We start from the raw sequence: 20,023 nt of genomic DNA, 5'->3' as shown, positions 1-20,023 counted from the left end.
CCGATGTGCGTTGATAGGTCACAAGTTTATTCATGGATGGCTGTCAGCACCAGGGACAGGCTGTTCATCTATGTGGATGGCGTTCAGCACCAAGGACAGATATGTTTGTATTTGATGCTGGTCCATATTAGCCTGGGCACCATCCTATTCAGTTTACCAGGGCCCCCATACTCACTCCCTTACAGAATAGTCTGGATATGCCGACATTCAAACCACCTGTAATATCCATATCTGTTCAGATTCCATCCTGTCATCTAACCAGAAGTAGCCTGGGTGCCATCCTAATTTCTACCGGGGCTCCTACACTCGCTACCCTCAAAAATTTTTTTGAGGGTAGCGAGTGTAGGAGCCCCGGTAGAAATTAGGATGGCACCCAGGCTACTTCTGGTTAGATGTCCAGCTTGCCCCATTCAGGCTACCTCATAACTTGACATCATCAGACGGTTCGAATGTCAGCATATCCACACTATTTTGTGTGGGAGTATGGTAGGATAGATCCAAATAGGTATTTCTATTATTGGGATTTATATTTTTAGATGGTGTCCACTGTCAAACACATGGGTGTATCTAGCATTCAACAAAATATTGGGATAGAGGCAATCCCTGTGTACTATACTGCAACCATTATGTTATATTATGTAATGACAAGCTAAAACAAATTTAAGATACCAGCTCTATCACATATCTAATATAATCAACCTTCACTTTATTAACTGCAAGCCTTTTCACTAATCTCTGCCTCACAATTTCTAAGATCCAATGCACAAAATTAGCACTTGCAAGCCTGAATGCTACAGGAAATTGTATGGGGGAGAGGCCGATAGCAGGAAGGCTGATTTGCTTATGTCAAGACCTTCCGCCACATGTTCGGTCCTTCGTCACTTGGAGCAAGCTATCCACTTCAAGGCCAGTGTCTTTCTTGAGAGTGCACTGACATGGCCATTGAGCTCAAATATCTCTTAAACCTCATTGATTTAGAGGTAATAATAGACAATTCTATATTGAGCATTTTGCACCCCCATTTCTTTGTAGCCCTTTCATAAGTTCTTCCTATCACAAGATAATTTTTCAAGTGAATTAGTCAGATAAGCATACTCTAACATGCTGTGTACTTGCCCAGGGCCATAGTTATGTGACTTTTTTTTCAGATGTTTCAATTTCAATGTAATAATAGTAAAGCAAAAGTCGTAGATGATAGAAAGTCCGCCAGGAATGCCTAAAAGGAATATGCAACTTTTCAGTCTACTTCAACAAAGCTTATAAAATTTCAATCACAGCAGTTTTCATGAAAACATCCTACTTATCTGATATCTCGTCAAATATGTGTTAAGTACATAGTGTCATCTGTAACACAAGTTGTATCTAGTTATTACAAATTCAACACAAGTTGTATCTAGTTGTAATAAATCTAGTTTACTCTAGACTACTCTACAAAATACATGTATGCTCAGTGTAATTTACACATGTAACGTTACATGCGTACACATTTGTCAGGTTTGTAACACAACAGTAGTTAAAGCCTTAAATAAACAGTTCTTTTCTTCTTTACTTGATGCCTTTAGCTGCAAGCTCTTCTTTAACCCTCCTCAAGTAGTCAGGATCTGGATAGCCATAGCTGTAAAAGACATGGTTGAAAAGTCAGTTCTGAAAATATCTATTATCACATCAGATCTTAACATAAGAAATTTCTTGCACTGGTATAGTATATTTGGGACGTGCCAGGAGAGACACAACAATGTTTTTTCATGGCATAGTTATCAAAATGTCACCAACTAAAATGACACATCAGCAAATAGTTGTCTATTACTTCTTTTTACATTGAAGGTGTTTTTATTTGTTTGCATAGTAATGTTAATGCCATTGCTGCCCTGACTTTATCTGCGATCCTCTATCCTCTGCCTTCTGTGATTTTTATGCTCCCTAATATTAATGATAAGGAACTGCACATGTTCAACAGTTCAATATTGAAAATTGCTTGATGGAAGTATTCATGAAAGTCGTAAAATGACATTTACTTTGTAGGCCCTCCATGTATGTTTGTTTTGTGGTGAATATCGTTCCAAACGATGTTGTCTGAAAGTCCAGTACTTGATGATGTTCCGACAGTGAAGACTAGCCATTGGTTGAAGGCACGTTTCAGCAAGGCCAGGACTTCTCTTCCCTCTCGGTTGTCAGGCAGATAGGCTCGACGGGATGTGGCATAGTAGGGACGCCCAGGGTTTGGATGTTCTGGCTGTGGGAGATTCATAGATGTAGATTTGTAAATATTGCTATAAATGTTCAAGGCAACAAAAAAGTAAGATTTTTTTACTTTCACTCATTGCAAACACTGTAAATATTGCAGCTCTACAGAAGTTTGTTTAGAACCAGTCAATTACAGTTGCCTATTTCATTCTTTACTTTATCTAATAGTGCACACCAATCATCAGTAGATATAGTTTAAAAAATGTTTGTTCATAATGGTATTCCAGACTCACCCCTTGGGTTCCACTTGGAAAGTGGTAGTCTATCACTATTGTACCACAGTTGGGGTAGCCAGAAAGGGTAGTGTACTTGTCAACTTTGTCCTTCATGGTGCCACGTTGTGGTTGAGTCCCAGTCAAGGTCCCGACCACGGTTTTACAAATGGGACACTGGGAAGATACCTTCAATGCTTGATCCAGACAGCTTTTACAGAACTTGTGCTTGCACTGTGGGATGGTCTTGGGATTCTTGAATACATCAAGGCAGATGGGACATGTGTCATCCTGATCATCAGTGTCTTTGGCTGGACCCGATGCTGCAGAGCTTTTTGTAGAGCTCTGAGTGTGAAGTTGTTTTCCGTTTGATGGAGAGATGACTGGTCCAAAGCCACTGGCTCCATCTTCAGACCGAGTAGCATCTGCATAGCTCCTACTATAGCTGGTAGTTGCTGCTTTGTGTCCTCCAGATGATCCAGTGTAGCTTGTGGCTGTTGATGAAGGTGTCTTTCTTCTTCTGCTGTATGCTGCATGGGAACTGCCAGAAGACCGTTTGAAGTGAGTAGCAATATCCTGAGCTGTTGCCAACTTAATGTCAATGATGCAGATGTCACAGAGGGATGTAGTTCCATGCAGTGTTAAATCCATGATAGTGTCAAAGATTGCTTTGGCACAGACATCAGCAGGAACCCCATACATACCTGAAAAACAATACAAATATAATAATGAAAAAAAATGTGCAAACTATGACTTAATGTATGAGACATACAAATATCATTTATCAATTGAGAAGTTCAAATGATGTAATTCCATCATCATTTCAGAGCACAAATAAATGGCATTCTCAAATGCATGCAGTTATTTTTCACTGACATACCTGTGCTGATAGCAGGTATTGCAACAGATGTTGCCTTTAGATCCACAGCCATTGCAAAGATGTTGATGCAAGTCTCCTTCAGCTTCTGAAGTGTACTTGCATTGTTATAGTTTGGACCAGCAGCATGGATGATATGCTTACAGGGCAAGTGTCCCGCTGTTGTCCACATACACTCTGTGGTCTTTAGTGGCCCTTGGGAATAAAAGTACTCACTGCATTCTGATTGAATCAAGGATCCTCCTGCTCTGACTATTGCAGCAGCTACACCACCTCCATGAGTGAGAGTTGCATCAGATGCATTCACAATAACATCAACATGTTGTTTTGTGATGTCTCCTTTCATGACTGTGACCTTCACCCCATTCAAGTAGCATTCAAATTGTTGATCACCATGCAGCCTTGGACTTGATGATGTTCCAGGGACTGGTTGTGTTGTGGTGGGTTTGTCATTTTTTGTTGCACTGTTTTGCCTTGCCAGTCTTTCCCTTCTATGTAAGGGGAGGTTCAGGAGTTCACAAAATGCCTTTCTTGCCTCCCGAACATCAGACTCCACTCCATAGAAAGAAAAGATTCTATCTTCAACTTCTGTCATTTGCACCAAAGAATACGCCTCCTTTACCCTCTCAAGAGATTTCTTTGCGTCATTAGAAGGGATACCATAGCTACTAATGTCCATATCTTCATACTTCAAGGAACAGAACACGTCTTGATAGAGATCAATGAAGGTATCCCTTGCCTTCTCCAAGTTACTGGGTTGTGACCTGTTGATTGGTAAGAACTGTACAGATGTCTGTGCCTTACTCGGTAGGAAACGTACATGATTTTGGGTTAGGCTATTCTGGAGTTCTCTTCGTTTTGTCTGCTGTAGGATGTGTAGAGCCCAAGGGTCAACAGTGAAGTGATCATCACCTTGGTCACTTGTTGTTGTTTGTGCATTGCCACTATTATCTTCACTGTTTGTATCATGTCTAGAGGTTACCATGCTGTTTCCTCTGTCTATACTTGCACGTACCCGAACAGGCTGGCTGTCAGGACCAGGAAAACCAGCTGAAGAATGAGTTCCCTTTCTTTGTTGGTCACCCGGCTCTGCTCTTCTGTTCCCTTCATCACTCCGTCTGACGTTTGTTGCTCCCAAGGACAAGTGCGATGTCTCATCAGGCTGTCTCATGACTTGAGGATCAGGAGAATGTGGACCACTGGAGCCTTCCATTGCACTTCTTGAAGATGCCTTGGGTTTGCCCCTGTTTTTGCTCTGATCTTCTTCATCTTTCCTTGGCAACGTGAGAGATTGATTTTTACCCATATATGGGATATACGAGTTTTTATCCTTCAGTAGCACATCACTCCCTTCTATGTGATGACTTGGTATGCGGGCACTTGCTGATGGCTGGGAGGTAACATTACTTGGAGAAGCTCCAGTCCCATCTTCCCACTCCATGTCTTCACCCTGGCTTTCACGCTCTCCCCTTGTATCTACTCCTGTATATGTACTTGAAGGTCTCCCAACATCACCAGAATTCACCTGGTATCTGTCAGGGTTGTATGGCTGATATGTAGCTGCCTCTAGTGAAGCAGTGTTGTTGCCTGAAGACTTGCGATGGTTTGCACAGATGTCAGGAGACAAATGGCACTGGATAATTCTCCTTGCAGCTTTAACTTGGTCCCATGTCCCACAAATGCTCAGGTTGTCTCTTTTTAGGTACACACCTGTTTCTTTTTTAATCTTGTCTAGCAGTGGGCCTCTCAGATTGTGAAGTATATCAACTGGCAACACAGCATTTACCTCACCAAAAACCTGTAATTGGAATGTTACATGGTTGATACACATACGATTGGGGTCCACACAGCCAAATAACAGACTCTTTTGGAAAGTTATAGAATTGGGACAGGTAAACTGGTAATGTTATGAATACATACGTTGCAGCACTCAGACATGGTTAAACAATTAGACCTAAATCATTGCAGACTTGTAAAAGCAAGAGGTTATATATCAGTACATATAAATCTTCCCCTTACCTCTGTATATAGTTCGACCTTGAGAAACTCCCCCTTATCTGTTATCTGCGCCTTCCTCAGTACATCACTGGCACCTGAAAAGTTGGAAGATTTTGGTTATGCAAATCTTTGTTCCTAAAAGATGTGGTAAAATGCAGCTAATAACATCTGTCATTAATCGCATGGAATTTGGGGTTCACCATGCCTGCCAGTCCAGGTGTAGCACACTCCTTGCCTTTCTTCTTATTCAGGTTGGTAGTACTTCATTATGCCTTTAGGAAGACAGCAGACAAGCTCGCTAAATGTTGGTACTAGTTTAGTTGTGAAATACCGGTAAGAATGTTGTAATCCTTGTCCTTCTGTTATGTGACATTATGATTTACAGATCTGCGAGACTAACTAAGTGAATACCCAATCTCTTCTGTCCAACCAAGGCATAACATAAAGGGCTTATGTACATAAAGGAAGAATTAGAGACACAAAGCACAAGGTTGCTGCATAGAAAATCTGATGTTAGGCTATGGTAGTAATATTGGTAAAAAACTGTATCTTCTGTAATCATGAACTTTGACATAGTGCACAGTGATCTGTTTTCAATGTACTCACATTTAGGGTTGTTGAAGGTTACAACAGCCACAGATGGGTTTGTTGTGAATGTGATGTTGCTTACATCCCCCCCACCATTACTTGTCTTTTGGAAATGGATCGTCAACTTGTCCTCAGTTATCCATTGTGGGATGTTTGACACCTGCACAGAGTTGAAAGGGACTGCCAATTCCTGGCTGGAAGAAGAGTAAACATACATGTAGTAAGTTGGATAGCTATTGCTGGTGCATATTGAACATGAAGATTAAAAGTCAATGTGACATGGTAATTTGACATGACAGATCACAGAAAACAATGGTTACCAGGTCTGGAATAAGATATAAACATAAAGTAACTGTTGGTTTTCCATTAAATGATGTCCCACACTACACCAGGCACACATGTTAGTAAACTACAAAGTTCTGTAGAAGTACCTAGGGGGACCAAAATCTAATAATTTCAGTGAACCAGGCTGTTATACTACTCCCAATTTTTTCTAGATTCGTCCTCAAATCTCCGAGTTCAATATCCCTGTGCGGCACTTTCTGCCATTAAAAGAGTTCGAAGACCTCATATCTCCATGAAATATTCTGACTATGCAAATGACTTCTACATTTGCATAATCTATGCTTGGTCATGTACACCTTTAACTAACTTACACTGGTCACAATGTTGACAGTCCAATCATTTACCACTTAGAAGAACTTTTAAATTGATTATTTTTTTTTTTTTTTAAATCTTTCTTTATTCACGTTTTAACAAAAACAAAGAAAAGCATGGCAGTTTACAAAACAAAAACAAAGCACATGAGATACCACAAAATCAAAACATAAAATCCGGGAACAAAATAGTTGGTACTGAAACCCCTAATGCCAATATATAATACACATATATACACATATACCAATATATTTAGAGAGATATACATACATACATATATATATATATATATATATGTATATACATATAGATCTCACAAAGATGCATACATATAATAATATTTGCATACATATAATAATATAGATGCATACATATAATAATATACATATAATAATAGATGCCTACATATAATGATATAGATGCATACAAATAATAATATATAATATTTATTCACAACGAACAATTAAATTTCCATCATTTGTCAAGAAAAAACTGTATTGAATTTTCCCCACTTCCCCCTATGTTTATGTAATTTTCCTTGTCTGTTTGCAATATTCAATTCTAATTTATAATAGAAGGAAACAAAGGATATAAAGGCTGGTAAATTCAATGAATAATTGCGATGTTTAAAGACAAATATCTTACCAAGCAGAATAATAACATTCGACAGAACCGGGCAACGATCACTTGAGATACCAAAAATTATACTAAGTGCATTAATATGCAAATGAATATCAGTGATTTCGAAGAACCAGTCGTCCACCTGTCTCCAAAAATGTGCAGTTTTATGACAGTTCCAAAATAGGTGGACAACTGTTTCTTCTTCCTCTTTACAGAGGGTACACAAGGGGGAGTCTATCAATCCCCATAGATATAGTGTTTTGTTACATGGTAAAAATTTGAATAACAATTTGTACTGAAACATACGGCTATTGGAATCTATGGATATTTTATAGGGCAAACTATACACATCACGCCATGGTAGCGGGGTGTCAAAATATTCTTCCCATGAAAATTTAACCTTTTCAGAAGTTCCCCATAAGCTGGCTTCATTCATGAAAAATAGGTAGAGACATTTATTAATTTTACAGTTTCGAAGCCAGCCTATGTTTCTACACACAGGGAGACATACAAACAAACTTGGAGAGTTCTGTTTCAGCATGGCTTTCCAAGTAGAAGGGATAGCCGAAATAAGTTGGTTATATTTGAATTCGGAAAATACATCCCCAAATTTTTTGATCAGATCATTATATGATAAGAACCTATTTTCGAAGTCCAAGATGTCATTTACAAAAACAACCCCCCTACTAAGCAATATGTGAGAAAAAAATGGTTTTCCACTGACAGTTATATTTGAATTTAGACATAAAAGCTGTTGTTTTACCTCAACCGCCCCCTCGGGTGGTCTAAGTTGGAACCTCAACCAAGCCTGTATTACATGCGTAAAAAAGGTACTTATAGGTGATCTTTTTCCCATAAGAGATTCAAAATCCGCATTTTTAAGCTGAGAAAAAGGAAACAAGTTTGTGCGAAATATAGAACTAGATAAGAAGATAAGCTTGGAGCAAAACCAATCCTTATTCAAGTACAGTTTTGGTAGCCAAGAGCCTTTCAAGGTTAAATCTACAGCCCGCAAGTTTCTAAGCTTTAGCCCCCCTTGTTCATAAGCAGCATACAATGTTTTCCTTTTAACCCTCTCGGGTCCATCTCCCCATAGAAATTTAAAAATCTTTTTCTCATATCTATCAAAGAAGGTAGGGGGAGGGGACGGAAGAGAGGTTAGTAGAAATATAAGTTGAGGTACAATTAAAGTATTGACCAAAATAATTTTGCCCATAAGGGTTAAAGATTTAGATTTCCATAGCATTAATATCTTGTCAATCTTTACAAATTTTCGATCAAAGTTACTTTCTATGATATCAGAAAAAAGTACTGGAATATGAATTCCAAGAATGTCGACAGGACCATCTCTCCAAAGTATCGGCAAAGAGCACGGTAAATAAAAGTTTGTACCATTTAACGAGCCAATCCTCAATATTTTACATTTATCAAAATTAGGGCATAATCCTGATAATAAGGCAAAATTTTCTAAATCGTTGACCAATGCATACAGACAGCCAAGTTCTGGAGTAAGAGGGAAGTTGGAATCATCCGCATATTGAGAGACTTTAGATTTAATTCCAAAAGTATCTAAGCCTTTAATTTCTATGTTATTTCTAATTTTTATAGCGAGCAATTCAACTCCTAAGATAAAAAGATATGGAGATAGGGGGCAGCCTTGTCGAACTCCGCGGGACAGGTTAAAAGACTTAGAGATATAACCGTAATTTATAATTTTGCTAGAGATATCGTTATAAAGAATTTCTATCCATGTTATAAAAGATTTCCCAAACCCAAAGTATTCTAGTGCTTTTACAATAAAGTCTAATCTGATAGTATCGAAGGCTTTTTCAAAATCTGCAATGAAAATTAAACCGGGCAATTCATTTCTCTCATAATATTCCATAATTTCTAAAATTCTCCGTATGTTATCGCTAATACAACGCCCCTGTAAAAAACCAGTTTGGTCATAAGATATCAGATTAGAAATAACATGTTTCATACGAAGGGCGAGACATTTGGATAACACACGTGTATCACAATTAAGTAGGGTAATAGGGCGCCAATTCTTTATATATGAAGGATCTTTCTCCTGTCCCGAAGGATCCTGCTTAAGTATCAGCGAAATAAGGCCTACTTTTTGTGTGTCAGATAGTTGATTTTTTCCATAAGAAAAGTTAAAACACTCTAGCATGGGCTGCTTTAAACAATTAAAGAAAGTTTTGTAAAATTCTATCGGGAGCCCGTCGAGACCCGGAGCTTTCCCGGAGGCAAAAGAAGTAATTGCGCTCTTCAATTCTTTTTCAGTTATTAACCCTTCACATTTTTCACGCTGCTCAGCAGATAAAGAAACAGGTTTCAATTTAGGAAAAAAGGGTTCAAATATATCCTGATCTATTGACATAGGTGGTTCCTTAAATGAATAAAGGCTATGATAAAAGTTGGCTTGTTCCTCAAGAATATGCAAAGGATTAGTTTTAACCTGCCCATCTGCTGTGATAAATGTAGACATATTTTTCCGAGCTTTGTCTTTGGTGACTAAGTTCATAAAAAATTTAGTACATTTTTCTCCTTGTTCCATCCACTTGGCTCTTTTGCTGGCGATTATATTATTAGATTTTATTTGATACAACAATACTAATTCTTGTTTCTTTTCCTGTAACTTATCGAATGTGTTTGCATCTGAAAGAGTATCTAGCTCCTCTTGCAGGCTGCAGATTTCACTTGTTAAGGAAAGTTCCGTTTTTGTACGTTGTTTATATTTCCAAGAAGAATATTTAATAATGTGTCCACGAACACAGCATTTGAAAGTGTCCCACACGACATGCGGATTTGCAGAACCCTCATTATAACGGAAAAAGTCTGTTATAAAATCTGAAGTTTCTTTAACGAAAACTGAGTCCCTTAATAAGTCTTGGTTAAATCTCCAATATCCTTTACCCCTGGGTATTGGTGAGGTAATAAGTGATAGTCCAATAAAAGAGTGATCAGATCTAAAACTATCTTCTATTCTAACGTTCTGTACGGAGGAAACTAACGAAAAAGAAATTAAGAAATAATCAATACGGCTAGCCTGAAAACGACGTCTCCAGGTGTATCGTCTTTCCGTAGTATTTTTGTGTCTATAAATGTCTAATAAGTCTAAATTTACACATAAAGAGTTAATAGCTTGACGAGATTTATGGTGGTAATTGAAAAGTCGATGTCCGGTTCTGTCCATATCTGAGTTTAGAACAGTATTGAAGTCTCCTGTGGCAACAATATATAATGCAGGATCAATGCAATTATGTATAGTTGATTCCAAGTTTGTGAAAAAAGAAGGGTCGTCAGAATTGGGGCCATATATATTAATCAAACAAAATTGATTATTCAAATTAGGAATTCATTTCCATAATTGGTAATCAATGTTCCACCTGCCACAAACTACATATGTTTCTCATGAGTCATACTTGAATGCTTGAAAACACTGCAAATATAGATTTCCCTCATCAATTTTGCAAATTAAGTACAAATTTGCATAATTTCTACTTCATTGTGTACATGTCTGTCTAAGCTACCTGCAAATTAAATATCATAGAAATCTGTCGTCCCTTTATTCAGTTATTCTCAGGAAGATTTTGACAAAAAAGCCCCTGCAGTTCCAGAGTAAGCTGCTAGGGGGCCCAAAACCTACACCATTTTTTTTTTTACATCACAAGCTATTTGTCACAAACAAATCAAGACCATAGCATGTCCAGGTCAAAAGATACAAAAAACAGAAGTTCTGCTGCAGTACCAAGGTCACATACCAAGGGGCCCAAAATCGACCTTCATCTTTGTCTCCCGAACACCTATCCACATACCAAATATCATCATACTCCATCAAGAGGTTCTTGAGTTATGCTGACTACAATAGTCCAGAAACACAAACACACAGACACAGACACACAGACACACCCAAAACTATATCTCCATTTTTCATGGAGATAATAAACCTAACATTTCATCATTCATGGAGGTATGAACATGTACTACAACAGTCGAATAATGGTATGATGCTACTTCACCTAAATCCGGGATTTCACAGACAAAGGATATCGATATTGACATATTACAGAAAAGGATGGTTTCTTGTTTTGCCAGATTGGTTTCAATTAACTCTTATCGTAAAACTCATGGATTTAGGTGAAGTAGCGTCAATATCTACTTTTATATCTTGTTTACAATAAAGCCAGGATTTGCCTTGCCATGCATCATGCATGTGCAAACATGCTAGATTCCCTGTTACACTACTTATTGAAGCATAAGTAAACATTCTGAAACAAGAGTTCGGAGACCTCAGATCCCCATGAAATATTTTGATTATGCAAATGACTTCCACATTTGCATAATCTATGCTTGGCCATATACTAATCTCCAAGCAGATCTACACGGGGCGCGAAAATCGTAAATGCTAGCCAGAGAAGCTCCAGTCAGCCAGAGAAGCTCCAGCCGGCCCCGTAGGATCTGCGCTAAGACGGGCCTGAACAAGGTTATTAACCGGCACGAGGAGGGGCAACCTATTGAGAAAGGTGCCTCTACTCCTCCTCGTGCCTGCTTAACTCCAATGTGAAAATTGGCAAGGATTATCGTTTACAACCTGATTCTGGGACGAACGTAGCCGGCCGCGCCAGTTCACAGCGGGAGTGTTTCCCCTCAGATACAATAGAGCGGGAACACACCGCATCACAACGCATCAACGTAAACGTATCGACATAAAGACTTTTCAGTTAGACAAATTTGCACCATTAGTATTTAGTTTAATGTTATACAGTAATTGATTTAAATGTCGTTTTATTTATTTGAATGCTTGGCGTGCCATTTTTTAACCACAACTTGGAATTTGTTTTTGGCCATTATTTCACGCTTGGAATGGATGCTGTGTAAAACTCACGCCGAAAACACCGCCATCTTTGTATCTTTTTGAGAGTCCGATTCTTGCGTCTATATTCATTTCAGTAAAACCCGAGTCTTGTCGTTTGTCATGTCTTGAGTTATGGCAGAAGCCATGGCGTCGTCCGGCGGATCGAGAAGTCTCTACATAACGTCCTTACTTGATCGCTGATTAGTGCTCGTAACGGTGAGACGACCGAAACAAGTTTTGTTTCAAGCCACAGCGGAATGCAATTTGGTAGCACAGGGATTTCCCCTTGCCCGTCGCAATCCCAATCTTTACTTTCCAGACATGCTAGAATGACATCAAGTTGAGTCTCCCTAATTTCAAAATCCCAGATAGGATGGAAATTACGGCGGACTCTTTCCGTCCACCAGCGCTTGCTTGCTTCCATTGTTATCTGGAATTCAAACCTGCCGCCGGGTAACTGTGAGACGGCGCGCAGCTGACCCATGACGGGGGCTTCGCACGCCGGCACAATTCGCACCTTCTTTCTAAGCGCAGTTTGACTGCGGGGAGATTAGGTAACAATTGGGTGTTAATAACCTTGTTCAGGCCCGTCTTAGCGCAGATCCTACGGGGCCGGCTGGAGCTTCTCTGGCTGACTGGAGCTTCTCTGGCTAGCATTTACGATTTTCGCGCCCCGTGTAGATCTGCTTGGAGATTAGCCATATACACCTTTAACTGACTTACACTGGTTACAATGTTAACAGCCCTATCATTTACCACTTAGAAGAATTATGACACTTTTGCATTAATCATTATAATAAGGACATCTGCATAATTGCTATCTGTTAACCTTCAATAAACTAAATGTACGTATGTTACATTGTGTCCTATGATGGAAAACACTGCAAATATAGATTTCCCTCATTGAATATGCAAATTAAGTTCAAATTTGCATAATTTGTACTTCATTATGTACGTCTCTGTCTAAGCTGCCGGCATACTACATATGATGGAAATCCGTTGTTCCTTTCTTCAGTTATTCTCCTTCGAAGACTTTGACAGCACCGCCCCTGCAGTTCCAGGGCAAACTGCTAAAAGGTCTAAACCTACACCACTTCTTCCTTACACTACAAGCTATTTGCCACCAAAAAATCAAGACCATAGCACGTCCAGGTCAAAAGATAGAAAAAACGGAAGTTCTGCTGCAGTACCAAGGTCACATATCAGGGGGCCCAAAATCGACCTTGACCTTTGTCTCCCCAACACCAACCCACATACCAAATACATATATCATTGTAGAGGAGTGACCAGCTAATGAGTTGCGCAGTAGAGTGCACGATGCATAACGGGGGTTGCCCTAACTCATGACGCACCCTAACACGTGACGGATTTTTAGTGATCTTTTTATGCATAAGTACGCCGTGTTCGTGTCCACTGACTATGCTCATAAGGAAGGTTAATAAACCAAGTTCATGCACATAATTGTTTTTTGCATTCAAAACATATCTGTACATATTTATTTCTTGTTTTGTCGAGAATAGTATTTTGACAATAATGATGGCAATGCTGAGTAGAGGGTCACTGCGTAGCTAGACGGCCCCGCACCTAAATATACGACCTGTGCCAAGCAGATATACAACTATCATACACATAAGAAATATAACTTCATAAAACACTAAACAATTGGGTCTTTAAGTGTTTGTTGAGAAGAAAACCGACCAAAGAAAACAACGTAAACATCGCCGCCGTCTGGCCACGTTGTTTTCCCGCCATTTTTTGGGGCCGCGATGGTGGCGGACAGCGATTCAACGCACAGCTTTGTAACGCTCTAACATGTGATTGGTACCGTCTATGAAAAGGAAACTGAATACAGATATGGCGAAGATATTTCCCAATAAGTAGACGGAGTATTGTTGATGTAAGCGGTGTCGTTTTTTGTAATGATTTTGTAAGTCGGGTCGCATGCCAGAGGTACGTCAGGCCACGCGCACAGTGCGTAGTAGCCCATTTCCCGTGAAAACATGAGCTGGGATGCGCTAGATATAGCCCTTCTCACATGACGTGAGAAGTGCACACAGTCAAAATTTTCCGGTCAAAAGAAAGCTAGAATATAGTAGACTTCAAGCCTTATTTACATTTCCCAAACTTCATCACCAACTTCCAAAGAGAGCAAAATTACCAAAGCATAATAAGTTAGGCACACTATCTGGCGTAGCACTAAATCAGAAGGTAAATTTGTGAAAACGTCTCACAGCGTTTGCCGCTTCTAACGCGGAGTGTGAAGGGCCCATGAACAGTATGAATACATTTCTTGTTCAAGTATGTTCTTTAGATGAATGTGTTCAAAATTCATTCATTAAAACATGACCATTCTCTGGCAACCAGCAATGGAGCGCCATGAGTTCGAGGGCGTAAAAAAACGTCACGTGTTTGGGCGACTCCCGTTACCCTTTATTATTTTGCTTACTTATTTTTGAAATAGTTTTTTTCCTGGTCAAATTTTGCTCAGAATGGTCCAGTTTTCTGCTAGGGAGGACAGAAGAATGTGTATTTTAAAAATCTCACCAAAATAGGTGATCTTTGGCATGTTTTGATCTCGGATTGACATCTGAACCCTTGTCTTCAGTGAGAAGGGTTGGACTGATATTTTATTATTAGGATGGGGGGTGAAATCCTGGTCTCATCTGAAACTTCTGGCTTTAGCTCGTTAAAATGCAGGAGTCGACCCCCTGCTTATTTTACCTAAAGCAACCTGACAAATCCAGCTTTGAAAGGGTGGTAAAGATTTGAGGTTTGAAATGTAGATACATGTGTTTTAAAATTATGGCTTAACCATGTGTTGCATTGGAAAATCCATTTGGAGGTCCCTCCCCTGTAATCCATCCAGAGGTTCTTGAGTTTTGTATCTGTATCGGTATCTATATAGCCGGTATAACCGCCATTCGGCGTAACACACCAGCTTTGCAGGCACGCGGCGCAGCAGCAGCTGGTTATATTACACCGATCGACCTGTCACGTCTAACATTCGCATATCTAACTGCATGCATTGTTTAAAACTGTCTAATGAGGATGCTTCCACGGTACTTGGTTGCAACGAGTTCCACTCTACGATCGTTCTAGGAAAATAGGAATTTTTGAAGGGTTTGCGGAAAAAGCTGGGCTGTCTACCTGGCCTGGCTAGTTGGCCTGTCTACCTGGCCTGTCTACCACGTCAGGCTAGCAACCCAAAAACTCAGAAACTCAGAAACCCCCATTCATATCCCCACAAATTGTGAGGCCCTAGTGCAGCCGTGCCCCCTAGCGGAACGTTTCCAAAGCACACCCATTACTCTGGGCGCGGCACAGCACACGCCGATCGTCATTCGAAACCGCGATTTTCGTCCCTTCTTCTTGATTCCTACGAAGTTTACATGAATTGCTTCATCGTCTGAAAACGAACCTGTTGTTACCATCTCATGATTCTATCGCCCTTTGTTTATGCTATCCAAAGGAACTCTCGAAAACTGCATTACCGAAGTCACAGACGTCGCCGATCGCCATCTTACTTCACGTGACCATGTTCTTCAAGCTTGCTTCACTGGAGGGCGCTGTTTCAGTTGCCTCTGAACGCGGACCGGCGTATGTACCACATGGCTGACAGACTAAAAATTACTGATACTTCCGGTTCATGTTTACCGTCTGCTTTGAAACAACAGCTTTTTATGTAGCAAAGTTTAACCCAGGCAGGGCGCTGTGCCTGCAGGCCGTATGTTGTTCCAATTAGTACGTCCGCCGGGGACGTCCCAGGACAGCTGTCCCAGGATGTGCACCAGGTCACCCCCCGGTCACCACGCCAGAAAGCCTGGGCGAGGTCCCGCCTTCTTGTCACTGAACTGAAATCAATCCCATAGTTACGAAGCAACAAGTTCCTCTATAACGTCTGCGCCAATATCCAGCATTATAACGCAGACCCGCAAACCTGTATGCTTTGTAACAGTTAGGCCATGGCTGAGGCCTTTCTATGAGAAAATAGGGAAGCTTCTCCCACAATGGGCTTTCTAGACTCCGAGTGGGGGAGCTTCACTATTTTCGCATAGAAAGGCCTCAGCCATGGCCTAACTGTTTTAGAACATGGCCACATCCCCGAAGATCCTCTTTCTATCAATATGAATCAAAGATATTGTTTTCAGCACATCATACTAGTATTATAAAAAAGATAAAAAGTATTATATTGAAGCAGAATGACCTGTAAACAAGCTTCGTACATGTCCTATCTGTTTTCAGAACCTGGCCACTACCACGAAGTTTCTCTTTTACGATTCATCCCCGTGGTCTCAAAATATTACATACAGATTTTAAACTGGGATTTTTTAACTGTAAGTTACTAAAATGTTCCTTTCCTTTTCATTGTAGTACTGGAACTGTTTGAGTTGAGAGCATTATGTGTGTTCTTTTCAAAAATCTAAAAAATGTGATTCTGATTCCCAGTTTCCCAACTGTTTATTAAGTAGAGTAGAGTAGAGTAGAGTAGAGTAGAGTAGAGTAGAGTTTCTTCGGCCAGGTAGGAAACGGCTGGTTCCATAAACTTGACTTTCCATTTCATTGTAACGATTGCTTGAATTTGTGCCTGTTAGTCTTTAAAGATTTGATTCAGTTTGATACTTTTGTTCTTGTGTGGCTGTAAGATAACAATGTCCTTATGTGAATCAAATAATGAACCCTCCCTACCCCCCTGGCAGTTAGCTGACACTGTGACCCAGGTCTCACATGGCCTAACTATTACCTTTGCGCTCTGTGTGTTCTCATCTGTTGCATGGAGCAATTTCGTAATTTGCCGTTACACAAATACCGTATGAGTCTCCTGCAGTTTGCTGAAAAGAAATCGGGGCACAATCTTTCCTTGCGGTCTTTGCAATATTGTTATTAGTGATTATCACAGCAAATATCTTTCCTGTTTGGTTTAATTTGACTTTGAATTCTGAACGAAAACTCCAGGCTTTTAATGCCTGCGCTACTTATGATAACGTGGATACGTCGGACTGTCAAAACGTTTTATAGAAACATATATGTATACATGGTACATGCTAGAAAGATATCGTCAATTTTGTCAACTTCTGACGTACGTCTCTCATTGTCATTCTGGTCTACTTCTGACGAAAGTCTCCCATCTTTTTTGTTTATTCGTTCAACCGGCCCACAAGCTGTTATGAAATAAACGCACAGGGTTGGGGTCAGGTTTCTACGTACTTGGGATTATAGTGGCGCCAAGTTACCACATGCCAGGTAAGGTACAGACTGGCAGAATACAACGGTCTACTCTTTGCCCCTGTAAATGATTACCCGTGTAATTTGAAGACATGGGAATGTTGTCACCGGCGCCTGAACCATCTGTCAACCAACACGACGGATTATATCTCCATCACAGCAAAGTTGCACGCACGCACGCACGCACGCACAGACAGACGTAGACACGTCCGTTTCAGGCACAAGTGCCATGTTTATTATCACCTTCTGGCAGAAGCTGATAATAAACATGGCACTCGTGCCTGAGACTGGTATGAAATGGACATGAAAGTGTAAGCAGACTTCACATACATCAACTCTGCATTCGACCCCCCCCCTAGTAGTGAAGTATCCATATACATGTACTGAGGTAATCATTTTGTATACCATTGTTTCTTGTTTTGCATGTATAGTTGTAGAAGACCATACGAAAGTCGCTGTACTTTTGTCGTGTCAATAAAGATTTCTTCTATGTATTAGATAAAACAAGGAACCCTAGGCCTGTTCACTGTCCGTTTACGTTATGTTCCGTGTAATCAGCACACTGTGAAATATACACCGATCGTGGCCACTTTCTGGACAGGGCAGGACAGATACGGCCGTATCAAGGATCAAGGTCATTGTCATCTCAGCGTCCAGACATTGTTTTGTCGTGCTTGTAGGTTCAACAACTCTGCATTCACCTTATTTCAATAAAAAATAAAGAGGTTAGAAACAGAACGTATTATAGTGTAACATTGTATCAGATATCAATTTATCAATAAAAAGATATACCATAGATACACCATAATCGTTGCAAGGCATGTTTATTTTCCAAAAAATTAGCCTTCTTGCGTGTTACGATACCTATTTGGGTATTAAGATAGTTTGTTTAGATAGCCTTGTTTCAAAGCAGACGGTAAACATGGACCGGAAATGTATGAATTTTTAGTCTGTCAACGTCCGCCGACAGCCACGTGGTATGAACGTTACATATTCCGGTCCGCGTCCCGCCTACAGCCGGCCCAACCGTAAGACACATGGTTCCTCTGTTTATCTAAACTGTTAGTATCGTTGTGTTCGCAACTTCACCCTGTCCCACAACTTACGCATTGAGATTCACACAAGTTGGGTTTGATACTCAATTCCGGGATGCCCCTGTAAACTGGGAGACACCGGTTAGGGAAGGGTGTCTACGCTGGAGCCGGAAGAGACGTAAAATGGTGGCTCCAAGTTAGATATTGATACAACCTGTCAACAACGTTGTATTCAGAGGCAACTCTACTCTACTCTGAAACAGCGCCCTCCAGTGAAGCAAGCTTGAAGAACATGGTCACGTGAAGTAAGATGGCGATCAGCGACGTCTGCGACATCGCTAAATGCAGTTTTCGAGAGTTCCTTTGGATAACATAAACAAAGGGCGATAGAATGGGAACAACCTGTTCGTTTTCAGACGATGAAGCAATTCATGTAAACTTCGTAGGAATCAAGAAGAGGGGACGAAAATCGCGGTTTCGAATGACGATCGGCGTGTGCTGTGACGCGCCCAGCGTAACGGGTGTGCTTTGGAAACGTTCCGCTAGGGGGCGCGACTGCACTAGGGCCTCACGATTTGTGGGGATATGAATGGGGGTTTCTGAGTTTCTGAGTTTCTGGGTTGCTAGCCTGACGTGGTAGACAGGCCAGGTAGACAGGCCAGCTAGCCAGGCCAGGTAGACAGCCCAGCTTTTTCCGCAAACCCAATTTTTGAACACATCAATCCTAGGTTGAAAAGTCGGATACTTAAAAGCATGGCTATTTCTAGTCCTTTTCTGAGCTGGTATTAGATACTTATTAGTCGGTACGTCCACCAGTTTATTAGTCATTTTGTACATCATGCATAGTCCTTCTCTCTTCGAGTGACATCCACTGCAGATCTGTTTTCACTTTGGTGACACTAGCACCCCTGACGTAGTTGCTCGTGCAGAATCTGGCTGCTTGGTTCTGTACCCTCTCCAATTTATCTTTGTCTTTCTTAAAATAGGAGTTATGCTGACTACAATAGTCCGGAAACACAAACACACACACAGACAGACACATAGACACACACACACACACAGACAGACATGCCAAAAACAATATCTCCATTTTTCATGGAGATGATAAAGTGTCTAAATCCATTCCACTGGAGCTGCACTGCTTGAGAGTGAGAGTGACAAAACTAAGCCTCTGACTTTGTGAGAGCAACGAGGTTCTATCAAATTTGATCCCTAATGACCCCATAAAATTACGGTACATCTAATAATACGCATGAGTCATCGACTTCAAAATATATCATCACACCATACAATACCTCCTTGACAATACCATGTATGGTATTGGTAGAGTCAAACGTCTTTACCACAGTAGGACACACATGTGCACAAATAGGTGTGGTAATGCTGAACGTACCTCCGGCTGGATGCCCCAGCATCAGTGTGTCCCTTAAACGCCGCCATTTCAGATAATCTCGTCGCAAATACCTTGGTGTGCCTAAAGCCCTACAACAGGTGTGCAATGCGTAACCAAAAGGTTAGAAAAAGACGACGTCCTTTCCGCTTTAACTTCCCTTTCCAGTCTCAGCAGTTTCGGTGTTTCAGGGGCGTGATCTAACCTTTCACCCCTAAGACGTGTGCAAATCAGGGTCAGCTGACAGTACTGAACCAATCAGCAGACAGAGTTTTTCGCGGGGATTCCCATTCGTCATGGTGAACCAATTAACTTTTA

At 40.5% G+C, this 20,023-nt stretch overlaps 1 protein-coding gene across 1 annotated transcript; it reads right to left on the bottom strand.

Annotated features, from left to right (window-relative positions):
• Window positions 1–6: 6 nt before the first annotated feature.
• On the bottom strand, window positions 7–19,926 carry LOC136430416 (uncharacterized). Its single transcript, XM_066421009.1, has 7 exons — window positions 19,709–19,926; window positions 5,938–6,113; window positions 5,353–5,426; window positions 3,337–5,131; window positions 2,478–3,160; window positions 2,016–2,233; window positions 7–1,615 (listed from the first exon to the last, which is right to left on the bottom strand). The coding sequence occupies exons 1-7, from the start codon at window positions 19,753–19,755 to the stop codon at window positions 1,546–1,548; spliced, it is 3,063 nt and encodes a 1,020-aa protein (XP_066277106.1). The 5' UTR covers window positions 19,756–19,926; the 3' UTR covers window positions 7–1,545.
• Between the last annotated feature and the right edge of the window lie 97 nt (window positions 19,927–20,023).

This window comes from Branchiostoma lanceolatum, chromosome 3, assembly GCF_035083965.1.
Source record: "Branchiostoma lanceolatum isolate klBraLanc5 chromosome 3, klBraLanc5.hap2, whole genome shotgun sequence".
Lineage (NCBI taxonomy): Eukaryota > Metazoa > Chordata > Leptocardii > Amphioxiformes > Branchiostomatidae > Branchiostoma > Branchiostoma lanceolatum.
The sequence above is the reverse complement of the archived record's forward strand: the minus strand, read 5'-3'. Positions and strand labels throughout refer to the sequence as shown.